The 16,456-nt window shown below is 36.6% G+C and overlaps 1 protein-coding gene across 4 annotated transcripts in view; it reads left to right on the forward strand.

The window, feature by feature from the left end:
• The window catches only part of MID1 (midline 1), a 372,089-nt gene that overhangs the window by 320,110 nt on the left and 35,523 nt on the right, over positions 1 to 16,456 (forward strand). For all 4 annotated transcript variants that reach the window (XM_037055572.1, XM_037055570.1, XM_037055573.1 and 1 more), the window contains exons 4-5: positions 7,877 to 7,984; positions 15,015 to 15,163. In XM_037055572.1, coding sequence (XP_036911467.1) covers positions 7,877 to 7,984; positions 15,015 to 15,163 — 257 coding nt within the window. The remainder of the gene's footprint in view (positions 1 to 7,876; positions 7,985 to 15,014; positions 15,164 to 16,456) is intronic.

Raw genomic sequence — 16,456 nt, forward strand, 5'->3', positions numbered from 1 at the left:
TATTGGTATCTAATATGAACATTAGTGAGGCTGAGTGGCTCTCAGTGCTGAATTACATCTAAGGGCTAGGAGGGTAAGACATTAGTGTTGACCTTGTATTCTCATTTCTTTATCCAACTTTCTAATTTCTCTTTCATTAGGTTGTAACAGGATCAGAAAGTCATAGTCTGTCAAAAAGAAGCAGCAAAATAACTATAGGAAGAGGAGAGAGTGAGTTAGCCAGTTTCTACTAGCTATAGAAGACTCTGTTCTTCTGTTTCTTACCTACATAATTTCCCTTCCCGTTCTACCCATCCTGCCCCCAAAATACTTAGAACAACTGTGGATACACTAGGTAGTAGGTAAATACAATCAATTCTCATTATTCATGGTACTTAAGTTGTATAAAGTCACCAGGAACACTGAATTGGCAAACACTGAACCATTGCTCTTAGGGGAAACACACACACACACACACACACACACACACACACACACCTCACATAGATCATAATCCTAAAAATAAGTTGTCCTGGTAGATTCTATTGTTTTTATTTTATAAAACGGCAAAGAAAGTTCTGAAGTGTTAAGTGGCTTGCCTAAGGCTGCCTTCCTAACAGATGTCAGAGTTCAGACTCAAACCCCATTGCATTAGCCCTAAGGCCAGAGCTTTTTGCACTGCACTAGCCCTGTGTCTCTATCCTGTGGTCACATGAGAGCTGAAACAAGAAGGCCAAGTGTCCTTGTTTGACCTCAGCTTTGTGCTGGTAGAGTGTCTCAGATATTTTATATTTTGAACATATGTGCAAATGGATGTGAAAAGGCTACAAATATTGATGTGGGGCTTATAAATTAATTTTTAAACTTTAGCAGGTTGCCAAATCTGCAAATACAGAACCTGTGAATAATGAAGAAAGACTGTGTAATTTGTGAGGAGGCATAACCTGTTAAAAGCAGAAGCCCATTTACAAAATTGAATACTATTTAGCCATAAAAAAGAAGGAAATCTCACTTTTTGTGACAGCATGGATGGACCTGGAGAGTAATATGCTAAGTGAAATAAGCCACGCAGTGAAAGAGGAAGATCATATCATTTCACTTACATGTGGAGTCTAGTTAACAAAAAAATGAACAAACAAAACATCAACAGACTCATGGATACAGAGGACAGACTGTCAAAAGGGGTTGGAGGCCTGGGTGAAAAAGGTGAAGGATTAAGCAAAACAAACAAACAAACAAAAAACAACAGAGACAACAGTATGGTAATTGCCAAAGGGGAAGAGAGGGGAAGGTAGAACAGGGCAAAGGGGAATAAATGATGGAAAGAGACTTGACTTGAGGAAGTGAGAGTACAGTGTAGGGGCAGATGATGTATTTTAGAATTGTGCACTTGAAACCTGTATTGTTTTATTAACCATTGCCACCCCCCCAAAAAAAAATTCAATGAAAAGAGAAAAAGCGGAGTCACGAGCACTTGCAAACGCTCTTTCCACAATTTTTGGCTGGTTCCTTTTCATCCCCTAGCAGACTTGTTAGAGAATTTTTGTCTAACCACCAATATAAAAGACCCTACTCTTAGCCATGTCCATTAACAGGGTATGTTAGTCTCTTTAATTTCCTTTATACACATGTCATGATTTGAAATTTTTATTTATTTTTTTTACTTGTTCAGCCTGTTCCTCTATGCTTACATGTAAACTCTGTGATAATGAGAACTTTGTCTCTCTTGGACCTCAATGAATGCCCAGTACTTGGAATGCTGTCTGAGATACTGTGAGAACCAAGTCACTATTATTTGTTGGATAGATGAAGAAATCAGTTGTTGTATATAGCTTTCAAAGTGAAAGGCACAAGTGTTTTGTAAGAGTAGTCATGACTTGAGCTTGCATGACATTAGCTATGGTGCTTGAAACCTCACTAAAGGCATTTGGATCTTTAAAAAGAAAGCATAGTAACTTCTAAAAGAAGAATAAATCCTGAAAAATTGAGATGGAATATAACTTTAGAAGACTTAATTTAGAGTAGTTTCTAAAGAGATTAAGTTAGTACCAAGGATTAAAAGACAACAATGGGTAGAAAATGACGCATTTCCAGATGAGAAAGTAAACTGTAACTCCAAATGTTGAGGAACATACTGTGCACAGTGGTATGGCCCAAATGGGATGAGGTGAAAGTGACTGAGAATAATTGATACGAGAAAAAAAGTAACAGTGAGGTTCCTGGAATGGGAAAAGAGCTCAATTTTAACCTATATTTTGTCCAATGACATCAAACGCTCTGAAGGATAAGGGTCCCATTTCCATTGTCATCCCGATGTGGCATACAGTAGTCACCTATGCATAATTACTAATTATCTCCATTCTTGTGTTTAGGTTAGGGACTGAGGAGACTTAACACACAAAGGTGGAAGTATAGGTCTATGAAAGTAGGTTTTCTGGGATTGTTTTTGCATCCTTAGATTGTCCCCACCATGCACTTCCATCAGCTGTAGTGATTTCTGAATCAAAAGATGTGAATCAGAAATGAAAGCTAAAATCATAACCAGGGCTGCCAGCTTCCAAACCAAACTTGGGAACTAGGAATACCTGAACATACTGCAAATAACCAATAGACCCTGCCATATTTGAATTAATAACCTATTTAAGAAATGAAGTCCAGCCCTGGCTTGTGGAGCTCAGTGAATTGAACGCGGGCCTGCGGACCACACGATCGCGGTTCGGTTCCCGGTCAGGGCACATGCCTGGGTTGCAGGCCAGTTCCCAGCAGGGGACTCATGAGAGGCAACCATACATTGATATTTCTTTCCTTCTCTCCTTCCTTTCCTCTCTAAAGATAAATAAATAAAATCTTTAAAAAAAATGAAATGAAGTCCAATCAGATCATTTACTTTTTTTAAAGTGTCATGTGAAACAGCAAACTGTGGAAAACTTCTTTGTAGTAGAAGAATTTTGAAAATGTAAGATAGCAGATAGTGTTCAACTTATTGTATTGTACCTTTTGGAATATAAGAATGATAGAGTTACAAAATTTGGACGCTTCATCAAAGTAGAAAAAGTGATTCAACTTTCTTGGTTTCAAAGGAGAGTCAACACCATATTCTTTGAAAGATCTAAGGAAAATAGTTGGCCTAAAATTAACAGATCATGTTTCTAAATTTGGGGGAATTTATAATTTGGGCCAATGGTGGTTATGATATGAGTTTTCTCAAAACATATTTGACTCAACAAAATAGATCTCAGTCCATGTTTTCTTTTTTTAAAAAACAAAGCTATTCATTATAAATATTGAATAGTCAGAATTTGGATTAAATTGAATATATGTTACAATGGCAACTGGGGCAGTTTTTCTCCATATCCCAGCGATTTGGAGAATGAAATAGATCCCAAACCAAATCATAGTCTATTAACAAAAATACTTCTCAGTATAGACAGTACTACCTCAGATTTGTCCATGGCTTCATGATGTTAGTTATTTCCTCACATATTATTTCATACATTTACCACAATAGTACCTACCACATGGATGAAAGAGTGGATATTATTCACCTCATTTTACAAAATAGGAAACCTAGAAATGGAGATACTCCTTTCCAAATATCATATGAGTAGAGCTAATAATCCATACATTTCATGGCACCTAGTCTAGGCTTACTACTGGGGCCTCACCATGTTTAGTCAAACCCAGAATATCTTTAATCACAGAATATATTAGCAACAACATCAAAATTGGAAGCCCTCGCAATATTGTCCATTGATTTTTGACAGAAGTGTTAAGACACTTCAATAGAGGAAATAACAGTCTTTTCAGTAAATATTGCTCAGGCCCTTGGATATTTACAAGTAAAAGAATAAAGCTGGGCCCATACTTTGCCTCACACACAAAACTTAACGCAAAATGGCTCATAGACCTAAATGTAAGAGATGAAGTTTTAAATGAGAACAGGTATAAATCTTCATGACCTTGAATTAGTTTTCTTAGCTGCAACACCAAAAGCACAAGTAGCAATAGAAAAATAGATAGATTGGACTTAAGAAAAATAAAAACTTTTGTGCTTCCGAGGACATGAATAAGAAAGTGAAAAGACAACCCCTGCAATGGAAAAAACATTTGCAAATCACATATCTGATAAGGGACTTGATGAGTACATAAAGATATCATACAACCCAATAATTAGAAGATAAATGACCCAATCACAAAATGAGCAAAGGGTCTGAATAGCCATATTTCCAAATTAGACATACAAATGCCCAATAATCACATGAAAATATACTAAACATAACTAGCCACCAGGGAAATGCAAATAAAAACCACAATGAAATACCACTTCATACCCACCGGGATGAATTTTTCAAAAAAGACAATTCAAGTGTTGTCAAAGATGTGGAGAAATTGGAAGCTTCATATATTTCTTGTTGGAATATAAAATTATGCAGCCACTTTGGAAAACAGTTTGGCATTTCCTCAAAAAGTTAAACTGACATCTGACCCAGTAATTCCACTCCTATACTCAAGAAGAATTAATACATATGTATACAAAAAATATATACATAATGTTCATAGCAATAATATTTATAGTAACCAAAATATAGAAATAATCCAAAGGTCCATGTACTAAAGAATGGATAAACAAAAAGCGGTATATAGTACTAAAAAGGCATATTATTTGGCATAAAAAGTAGTGAAGTACTGACACATGCTACAACATAGAATAATCTTCAAAACATGATACTAAGTGAATATGCCAGACAAAAATAATCACATGTTGTTAGATTCTATTTATATGAAATGTCCAGAATAACAAAATCCACACAGAGACAAAATGTAGATTAGTGGCTCTCTAAGCCCTGAGGGGGGTAGGTAGTGAAACTGTGGAGTTACTGCAAATGGGCATGGAATTTCTTTTGGGAATGTTGAAAATGTTCTGAAATTAGGTTGTGACGATGATTGTATGACTTTGAGTATACTGAAACCCACAAAACTTTACACTTTATAAATGGATGGATTTTATGATATGTGAAATAAAACTCAGTAAGGCTGTAAAAGGAAGTCAACACCCCCCTCTCCACCTCGCTAAAAATCCTTAGGACATAATTTTTTGTCTATATAGTCCTGGAAAACTGCATATTGAGTGCTTGCAGTATATCATGATAGCTACTTGCTTCATTGCATTTTACCTTGCCTCTTCTTGGAAGTCATTTTCACTATCCATTCATTCAACAAATAGTTTTTGAATGCCTGTTCTGTGCCAGGTATGCCACTGGGTGCTTGGGACAGATGCCTCATTTAATACAGCAACCAAAGATCCCTGCCCTTATGGAACTTGCATGCTATTAGATTTACTTTGGTTGTATGCTCACATACAACTTAGTTCTTAGGTCTCATTCTAGTAGATACTTTTCAAGTGTACGATGCTCCTTCCCAGAAATTATACTTTCTCCATCATGATGTGCCCATCATTTCAATATGATGCCATCCTTTTTGCAACTCAGTTGTAGTCAGTTATTAAGTTGAGTTTGAGATCAAAAGGAAATACAAGAAATTTCTTGGGAATAGTGGGTTTCAAGTAAATGTTTCCCTAGATATGTAAATGTATTTGGGAAGCCTCAAGGAGAACTAAAAATGGTGACATAAAAGTAATGTATAGTTCAGCCCTGGCTGGCGTAGCTCAGTGGATTGAGTGCGGGCCTGAAAACCAGATGATTGTGGTTTGATTCCCAGTCAGGGCACATGCCTGGGTTGCAGGCCAGTTCCCAGTGGGGGATGAATGAGAGGCAACCATACATTGATATTTCTCTTCCTCTCTCCTTCCCTTTCCCTCTAAAGATAAATAAATAAAATTTTTAAAAAGTACTGTGTTGTTCAAATTGGCCTGTGCTGACAATAGGCTCAATGAACTTGTCATCTTTGTGGGCTCCTTGTTTGTTTTAGTGGTGCCCTTGTGCTTGGTGCTGGTGTCCTACACACGCATCCTCTTCGCCATCCTGAGGATCCAATCTGGGGAGGGCTGCAGAAAGGCCTTCTGCACCTGCTCCTCCCATCTCTGCGTGGTCCGGCTCTTCTTTGGCTGTGCCATTGTCTTGTGTTTGTCCCCCAAATGCCACCACTCTCAGGAAGAAAGGAAGATGATGTCATTGTCTTACAGTCTTTTCAACCCCATGCTGAACCCACTGATCTATAGTCTGAGGAACACAGAGGACAAGGGTGCCTTGTGGAGGTTTATGGCTAGGAGGAGGTCCCTGGCAGGGATGGTTGGGAGTATTTTGAGTGTGTGAGGTGGTCCTCATCACGCCGGGACCTTGAATGCCCTTTTGAATGTTTTAGTTTAACCAACCCAGGCCTCTTTGTCTTTGAACTTGTTGTAAAATGAGAAAATAATTACTCTTACTGTTTATGCCATTGACACCAAACCTGAGATAAAGTATGAAACTGAAAATCAGTCTAAACCTATTCATGAAAGAGATGCAAATGTCTTGAATATATTAATAGGATAAATCCATAATATAAAATAATTTTACATTTTGGAAAAAAGTAATATGTATGTAAGGGAAACAGCATACTGATTAACTTCCTTGAAATATTAGCCTGAGTTCTGCTTTCTGTATTTGTCCATCAATGCATTTTTAATTTTTTCTTTTGTTATTAAACATTTATCAAGTATTAGATTAATACTAATCTGACATAGAACATGATCCAGTGGTCTGCTGCAAATGGCCAGTGACTGTTGTCTTCTAAATAAAAAGATGTCTTGAGTAGTCTCTCTGCTGAGTCTTCTAATGATCGGGAATACACGTCAAGGAATCCTGGACTCTGGAAACAGAACATGATTTCTCTGAACAACTACCAGTGGATTTTTATCCTGAACTCCTGATCCTAATTCCAGTTTATCTCATTCCTAGAGAATGAAATTACTTCAGTTAAATAAAGTACTCCAAATCAAAAGGACTTAATGACGAGGCTAGGTCTCCTCCCTGGGATATGCTAGAGTAATCAGTGCTATTGTCATTCCTTATAACACTGCAGATTCTCCTGTGCTGTGTGAAAATCATTAAGCTCATGCATGCTATCTCCATTTCCCACAGCTGTGATTTCTGGGCTTCTGTGAATAAGCATTTCAGAATTGTCATGAGATGGAGGAAACAGCATGTGCTGAGTATTTCCCAAGCCCATTTGCCAAGAATGAGCTAATTCTGACCCTCCCTTGTATACAATGAATCTTAAAAATTTCAAATACAAGCCATTCTATAATGATCTACCTTTCCAGGAGAATGACATGCTTTCATTGTAGAACCTTGGTCTTTCAAAAATATGCCAGAAGTAAAATTTTAAATTATGTCATAAGATTAACAAAATATTTAACTATCCTGGGTCTTTAAATTTTTTTATATTGATTAAATACAAAGTTGACATCAGTGCTTAAAAGAAAAGTTAAATGAATGTGATTTTGCCTTGCTACCTTTTTTTACAATTTGTCTCAAAGACACTGATAGTAATCTCTCCTTCATAAATGAATAATTCATTTTTAAAACTTGCTTTTGTTTAACATGCCAAAATTGCACTTTTGTTCAAAATATAAAAGCAAGCATTGCAAATAAATTTCAAGTGTCGGTTTCCAACTAATTGGTAATAGCTATGCACATGTTGTATTAATAAGAAAAATTCTGAGGCTGAGTTTGGCTTAGCAGAAAGACTGCTATCATTGGATAATAATTTTTTTCTAGGAATGCAAGATGAGGAGTGAACATGTAAGTCTTATATTTACTATCCCCGCATAAGTAGAAAAATAGTTAACATGTAAAGTATCTTTTCAATGATTACCAGAAACATACTAGTCTATATTAATAAGATCATTAGCTGAAAAAAGGCCAAATTAACGCTTACCATTTTATTTATCCCGTAGGTCAATGCATCACGTCAAGAAGCAAAATTAATGGAGGAGTGTGATCTTCTCATTGAAATCATTCAGCAAAGACGACAAATTATTGGAACGAAGATCAAAGAAGGGAAGGTACAATTTCTAGGGCAGAAGATTTCATATTCTATAGCTAGAGCAAATATACTTCCATGCACTTCAATAGCTTAGGAAATATTGAATACCCCCTTGTTCTATATTTTCTATAACCTCCTCAGAAGTTGTGAAGGTGTAGTTCAAATCCCTTTATCTGGCCATTTTTTCCTCCACCCCTCTCTTTGTGTTATCATAGTCTCCTATGCACACCCACCTTTAAGAGGCAGCATGGAGCTCTGGTCTGCTATAACAACTGTTTTCCATCTCTCTTCTCTATGAGATTTCTGTAGAGGGAGAGGTCATTTCATATTTATTGCTATGCCCTAGCAGTTAACACAGTATTAAATAAAGGTTTAAATGAATCAGAGCTTATATGTACATAAAATTATAAAGTGCTTTCCCATAAATTTAGATATGTATAATTTCATGGTGGCAAAACTCCTGTAGTTCCACTATATCATATACCCATTTTTGAACATATGAATAGCACTTCTTTTATAATGTTTCTATATTTAAATTTCCTATGATTTTATAATAAACTATCTTCAAAAAGCAGTTTACAAATGTATATTGTTCTTTATGGATGCTTTCTTATTTATTCAAAATTCATTTAGAAACTGTTGATAACTGCTTTACTCATTCTTAAATCACTAATATTTATATTGAAATACTTATGATCCATTTTATTTAACCAATTTCTCTTCCACCCTCAAAAGATAATTTTATAAATATTTAAAATAGTGACACTCATTCAAGATACAATAAATTCATGAATTTCTTTTATTATTGGTCATAACTATACTAAATCATGCATAATTAAATCAAATTAGCAAGTATTAAGAAGTACACAGAGATTATAGTAGCTAATATATGTATACTTCTGTTTTCTACAAAATTCTAAAGGTGCTTCTAATATCATATGATGTTCAAGTTACTTTTCCTATATACATTGAAAAACATTTATACATGTACATTGTGATGGTGATCAGAACAGTTAAAGTAAAATCAAATTAAGTAGTTGTTGAAGCTGTTACTATGAATTTACAAATTAATATGAAATTATTCCCTGGCCAAGGACTGACTCAGAGAGTTAAGAAACTACTTTTCCCCATATACAAAATGTACAACTTAGAAGAGTACTGAGTATCAGCCCAGAAACCTTACAGGATATATTTTCTCTTCCATCATCATGCACTACATGTGTATGTCTGTTAATACCTGACATCTTCTAGGTTCTCAGACACATGACTGCCTGAAATACAGCTGTGATTAATTATTAATACGCATACAGAGGGTAATTTGTTGCTTTTACATGGTTGCGTACAGGGATCAGTTCTCAGTGCCTTGTTAGTTTCTTATTGCTGCTGTAATAGATTACCACAAACTTGACGGCTTAGAACAACAAAGAATTATTACTTGTCCTTCTAGAGGTCAGAAGACTAAAAGCAGTCTCACTGGGCCAAAGTCAAGATTTTGGCAGTGCTGGTTTTTTCCAGAGGCTCTACTGTAGAATCCATTTCTTGCCTTTTCCTGCTTTTAGAGGCCATGCATATTTCTTGGTTCATGGTTTCTTCATTATATCATTCTACCCTTTGCTTGTATATTCAAATCTCGTTCTCTGGCACAGATTCTCCTGATTCTCTTTATAAATCTGTTGGGATCACTCAGATAATCCAGGATAATATCTCCCATCTCTAGATCCTTAATTTAATAACACCTACAAAGTCCCTTTCGTCATGTAAGGTGATATATATTTAGTGTTTGGGTTCTTTTTTATTAAATTTATTAGGGTAACATTGGTTAATAACATAAATTTTAGGTGTACAACTTCATAATATGGCATCTGTATACTCTGTGGGCTCAGTACTTGATGATTTGTCTTCTTCTGTCGCCTTGTATTTGACTCCCTTTGCTCTCTTCGTCCTCCCCCACCCTTCTTCCCCTCTGGTAACCACCATTCTGTTGTCTGCATCTATGAATTTTGTTTTTCTTCTGTTTTTTTTATTTATTCATTTGTTGCTTTCCATTTTATACCCCACATATTAGTGAAATCACAAGGTTCTTGTCTTTTTCCATCTGACTTATTTTACTTAGCATAATACTCTCAAGATCCATCCATGTTGTTGCGAATGGCAATATTTCATCTTTCTTGGGGCTGAGTAATATTCCATTGTATGTATGTATCACATTTTTATCCAATAATGTTTCAAGGGACAGTTGGGTTGTTTCCATGTCTTCACTATTGTGAGCAATACTGCGTTGAATATAGGGGTACATACAACTTTCAAATAAGTGGTTTCAAATTTTCAGGGTAGATACCCAAAAGAGGCATTGTTGGATTATATGGTAGTTCTAGTCTTAGTTTTTTGAGGAACTTCCATACTGCATTCCATAGTGGCTGCATCAATTTACATTCTCACCAAGAGAGTGCTAGGGTTCCCTTTTCCCCACATCCTGTCCAACACTTGTTATTCCTTGTCTTATTGATAATACTCACTCTGATAGGTGTGAGGTATTATCTCATCATGGTTTTGATTTGCACTGCCCTTATAACTAGTGATGTTGAGCACCTTTTCATGTGTCTGTTTGCCATATGTATATTTTCCTTGGAAATGTGTCTATTTAGGTTCTCTGCTCACTTTTTGACCAGATTATTTGTTTTTGAGTTGTGTGGGTTCTTTATATATTTTGGATATTAGCCCATTATTGAAGGTAATCATTTACAAATATCTTCTTCTACTTAGTTGGTTGTCTCTTGGTTTTATTTATGGTTTCTTTTGCTGTGCAGAAGCTTTTGAGTTTGATGTAGTCTCATTCAACCCTGAATTTAAGAGAGTATTTGCTTCTGGAGGGGCACACAAAGGCATAAATGCTATCAATAGTTTTTTACTTCATTTTGAAAAATCTGACACTAATATGGTGAAAATATTGAGCTGTAGTAAAGCTGGTACTATGTGCAGGGAATTGATCATATTACTTTTCAAATTGCCTGTTTGAACTATATCACTTTTTAAAAAGAACATATTTGCTCAGGGACATTATCTCAGAAGGCAATATTAGAAGGTAAACATTACTTAGAAAAGATCAGGGTCCTTTCAGCCTTCTCTTGAGTTACTGTTTGGCACATGACCAAGGAGTAGTTGGTTCCAAACCCTGAAATTCACAGTGACTGAGTCCTTGGCCAGGGCATGTGGTGTCAGTTATACATTTTGAAGAAGAAGAGCACAGGCACCAACACCCTGGAAATGTGCGGTGCTGAGCAGATGGGGGCAAGTATGATTTGGTGCCCAGGGAGGATGCCCAGAGTGGTGGCTGGACAGGCTGAGGGCACTGAATTTAGAGAAGGGCCCTCTGACTAGCACTTGGAATTGGGGAGCCGGAGGAAGAACTGGCAGAATCCTGGAGACCACAAAGGTTAATTTCATCTACTTTGTGAGTGCTTCCATCATGTTTGGTGCCAATCACAAGGCCATCGTTAGACCTGGTGGAAACAAGCTCACCACAAATCCCCTCACTGGGGAAGTTGCCAAGCAGGCACTGTTGTTACACGTCAGTACATACTGGTCATTCCTGCTCTCAGAATACTGTGCATTCTTTGAAATAAATAGCCTTTATACTTAACATGAACTGCAGAGTCTCAAGCCATGAGACACCCTGGGAAAGAATTGTCTTATTTCTCTAGTAGTAGAGGAAAAATTTCATGTCAACACATGAAATGCTTATGGAAAATTCCAGATTAAGTAAATGATGCACTTTATGTTCAGACACAAATCTGTGCTAGAAGGCCACAGCTAAAAAGAAAAACAGTCCTTCTTTTCACTGTTTTTATGTACTCTAAATCTCTGTGATTTAACTTGGATTAAGTGTTCAGGCTTTTCTATGACCTTATAGAAATGCTGAGTACAAGCCTCCCTGTCAGTTCAGATACTTGTGTTAATTGAAGATCAATTGTTTGGACATGGCAATTTTGCAATGGGAATCATATATATGTATTTAAAATACATTTAAGAAAAAATAAAGAGCTGCTTTTAAAAGCATATGTAAGGTATAATAAACAACCAATAAAATGATATAAATAGGTCTATGTCCCCACTAAAAGGACATTCCAACAGACAGAATATTTCCATGATGAATATGGAATGAATTCTAAAAATCACATTGTGTCCATCACACTTCCCAAAGAAGAAAAAAACAGTGCCAACTTGGAAAAATTTCCCCTGCAGGAGTAACACATGCATACAGAGAATCTCTCCTTATGTACTAGGATCAAGTTTTTTTTTCCTTTTTCAAAAATCAAATTTCATCTTCTCAGATTTTTCAAGTAATACATTAAAAAAGTATTTTCTAATGAAGAAATTAGTATTTTGTTAACTGCTCAGTGTCTAATACTGAAGTGCACTACCATGTAGGATATTGTTTCACAGACTGTGGTTCAAATCAGTGCCATTTGATCAGAATCATTTAAGTCGGCAAACTTTTTTTGTAAAGATCCAAGCCAGATAATAAACATATTAGGCTTTGCCATATGGTCTTTGTTGCAACAGCTCACCTCTGCCCAAAGTTGTAGCATGGAGTCAGCCATAGATGATTCATAAATGAATGAATGTGGCAGTGTGCCAATAAAACTTTATACAAACAGGGTTCATGCTAGATAGAACCCACAGACCATAGTTTGTGAACTTAGAGCAGTGGTTTTCTCTTTTCTTTTTTTTAAATGAAACCTATAATAAGAAATACATATGACATCAAATTCAGCACAGACACACACTCATGAAGACGTTTTATAAAACATAACTTGCTCTTTATAACAGGAATGCACTCTGGTACTTTCTTTTCTCCTCCTTTCTCTTCTACTTATTTTTTAAAGTGCTAGTCCTGAGCACACTAATGATTCATCACCTATAGATCAAAAAACATTGATTGCTTGTTAAAATGTTGATTCCTGCTGTTCTGCCAATTGTATCTCCGTACTTAGAATATTGGAGACTGACTGCAAACAACTCGTTTTTCTTTTAAAAAAATCTCCAGCTGATTCTTGTGCACACTGGTTTGAAAAGCCTCAGTCTAGTCTGTTAGATGGAATTGTACACTGAATTAAAATTAAAAGTATGCCAACAATTGTTTTCTATAAAATATTCTACATTTTCAAAGGAGGCTCTTGTTTTGGCTTGCTTCAATTTATGCATGATTTAGAGCTTTTTTTCTTTTCCACTTATGTCACTTTTAATTTCCAGTATCATAGCTGAATAAAATAAACAAAAAGTGGAATTTGAGCATTGTTTAATTTGTAATCTCTATAGTCACTAATAAGCATGCCAAAAGGATAAGTGATTGACATAGAGATATTCTAATGGAATATTTTGACCTTATTTTTCTTTTGTTAGAATTGTATTAAACATCTTCAGTTCTGCCTTGTAATTAAAAGCATTCTTCATGTTGTATAATTATGTATTCTATTTATTTGGTTTGTTCTAAGGACTTGAAGTTACTTTTCCATTTCTTATGGACATGTTCTCATACCTTAAAATGTACTCAAGATATAATGATGTTAGAATCTAAATCTTACTTGGTGTAAAGTAAGTGTTATTGTTTTTTATGAAACTAATGAACACAGTTAATCTGCTACAGATGGTCACTATAATTATAATGAGTTAAGTCTTTTATCAGGCTTAAATCACATACTATTTGCCCCAGAGTTTTGACACTTTCCTTAAATCTTTACTTTCAAGAACTTTTCTCCTCACTTTTGCCTGAAATCTGTGGCTGCTGCCTCTCAATTCAGCATTCATTTCCTTTGCTTTCTGTAGCATGACATAGCTGGAATCTGATGTTCCTCTGAGGCCTCAAGCTCTGACATCTCCTTCCTTCCTTTTCTTCAATTAGAGTTGCATGAGGATGATAATGATGACTTGGAGAAAGAAGGAATTTCTTGGAGTTAGCAGGAATTCTGGAGGGAGCCTGAATCCCCCTTGTCTGGAAGACAGATGAACTGGCCTCCTCCCTACCCTTTCACCCAGGGCTGTTTTCCATTCCAGAATGATCATAAAGCCAGCCAAGACCTGTCCCAGGCTGTGTGGATTGGGGCACTAGGCACATGGCAATTCCAATTAACAGTCTGATTTTATCTTGGCTTCTGGCCAGAGGGCTTCATCTCACAGCACATTTCAAACACCAGAGTGAGTGGTCAAGTGGGTTGCCATGGACTTATCTAGGCTTGCCCCAGAGGTTACAGTCAATTACGTTTGAGGGTCGTTTTTTAGTAAGACGGAATCAGGAATTGGAGTGGAGGTTGGAACCAAACATGCATTTTTATCCCAACTGGGGAAATGCTTATCAAAATAGCTCTTAGTTATCAAGCAAGCACAAAGTGCCTGGAAATGACGTTCCCAGTGAGGGGAAACAGCCCAGCTGTGCTTTTTTTGGCTTTCTCTCATCTGCTCAACAGGAAAAATATTAATCAATGGAAAAATGCTCCCTTTCTGTTAATTTAACACGTGAGTTTTAGATAGTGTGGGGAAATAGCAATACCTAATGTTTTTATATCACAATTTTATAACATAGATTGTAAAGAACTTTTTAGAAAATGGCTGTACTTAAGCCACACATTTGTTCCTATGGAGATGTGTTATTTTCATCATGGCACAGCTGAAAAACTGAGATAAAATAACATTCCAGGGTTCTCTACAATCTTACAGTACATGTGTGTAATAGTCAGGGAAAGAGGTCTGGTGACCCTCTATAACTTACCTCTGAACAACAACACCTTTTTTCCCCATCAACAGGAAAGCAATTTGCAATTCAGCGTTTCCTGATAAAACAAATCAGTGACACTTCTCCAAGGAGATAAAGAATATCTAAGGCAAGAATCCCATAACAATGCCACATTTCAGTATTTCCCCATGCCTATTTTGTGAACTTTCATTGAAGGGAAACTTACATACAACAAAATGCACACATCACAAGGGTCCAGCCCAATGCATTTTCACTACACAAGGACACCCGTATAACCCTCTTCATGCTTTTGTTTAAGGTGATGAGGCTTCGGAAGCTGGCTCAGCAGATTGCAAACTGCAAACAGTGCATTGAGCGGTCAGCATCACTCATCTCCCAAGCGGAACACTCTCTAAAGGAGAATGATCATGCACGGTTCCTACAGACTGCTAAGAATATCACTGAGAGGTGAGTGCAGGGACTGCTGGGAAATTCTCAATGCTGGGCTTCTGTGTTTGGGGTGTGATTTGTTGGCCTCGCCTTCTCCTTGCTTTTGTTTTCATTTTCAAGGCTGAGTACCAAACAAAGTAGACACTTTGAGTTGCTTTGTTCCAGCTGAAGATGTTTCCCTTTGACATGTCAAAGCCTTTTCAGTAGCAGCCTGGAGTTCAAGGCCTTTGAAACAAGACTCCACCAGTTAGAAAGAATAAAATCTGCCTGCTTTGGGGCAGGGTTGGGGGAGCTTATGATGGCACAAAAACAGCATGTATTGTGACTCTCAGACCTGATCTTATTGTACACTTGATAGTAAAGAATCAGAAAGAAGGCAAAAACATAAAAGGGAATCTTTTCTTCTATCTTAGGGCTCATCTACTAAAGAAAAATGGTCCAGGTGTTCTCTGTTAGGCTTCTTTTTATTTGGTTGAGAAGCTTTGCTTCTCCTGAAAAGGTCAAGACCAACTCACATAAGAGAAAAAGGACCAAACTGTCAACCTCATACCTGCTGCTTTTAAGATACCCTTTATTCCAGTATAGGGAACATAGAAATGACATTATGTGAATGTTTAGTTAAGCAGTAAAACTGGCAGGGTCGATGCTCCTTCAGTACACATACTTCACTGGCATAAAAATTACTGGCCTTCACTGATGAAAACACCTATAGCAATTCTAGTAGAGCCAAGAAAAGCACCTAACACCACCTTCCTTAGTCACATCTCCAATCAATGTCAATGGTGATGACTTTTTATTTATTCTAATTTTCAGTCACCTACCCCTAAGCAAAGCAATAATGGAATCCTATCACTAGAAGACCCCAGACAGCTCATTCATGACGGTCTTTCCCCTAGAGCAGGAGTCTGCAAACTTTTTCTCTAAAGGACCAAAGAGTGAATACTTTCAGCAATGCTAAGCTATGGTCTTGGTTACAACTATTCAGCTCTGTCATTGTGGCTCTACAACAGTCTTTGCAGATAATACGGAAATGAATAGACATGGCTCTGTTCCAAAAAAACCTACAAAAACAGGCAGTAGGCCAGATTTGGCCCACAGTCTGTACTTTGCCAAACCCTGGCCTAGGGAAAAAAATACTCACCATCTTAGGACTTGAATTTCTTCAAGGAAAGAGAAAGAAAACTAACATTTATTAAGTGCTTGCTTATGTTGGACACTGCGTCCTAATTCGCAAAATATCACATAGAGGTAGGCATGGATATTTTCATTTTCACTATTCTTTCAATGAGAGTAATGTACAGTATTTTTATA

Source organism: Sturnira hondurensis, unplaced genomic scaffold (genome assembly GCF_014824575.4).
Source record: "Sturnira hondurensis isolate 20B ecotype Veracruz unplaced genomic scaffold, ASM1482457v3 Scaffold0008710, whole genome shotgun sequence".
NCBI classification, from domain to species: domain Eukaryota; kingdom Metazoa; phylum Chordata; class Mammalia; order Chiroptera; family Phyllostomidae; genus Sturnira; species Sturnira hondurensis.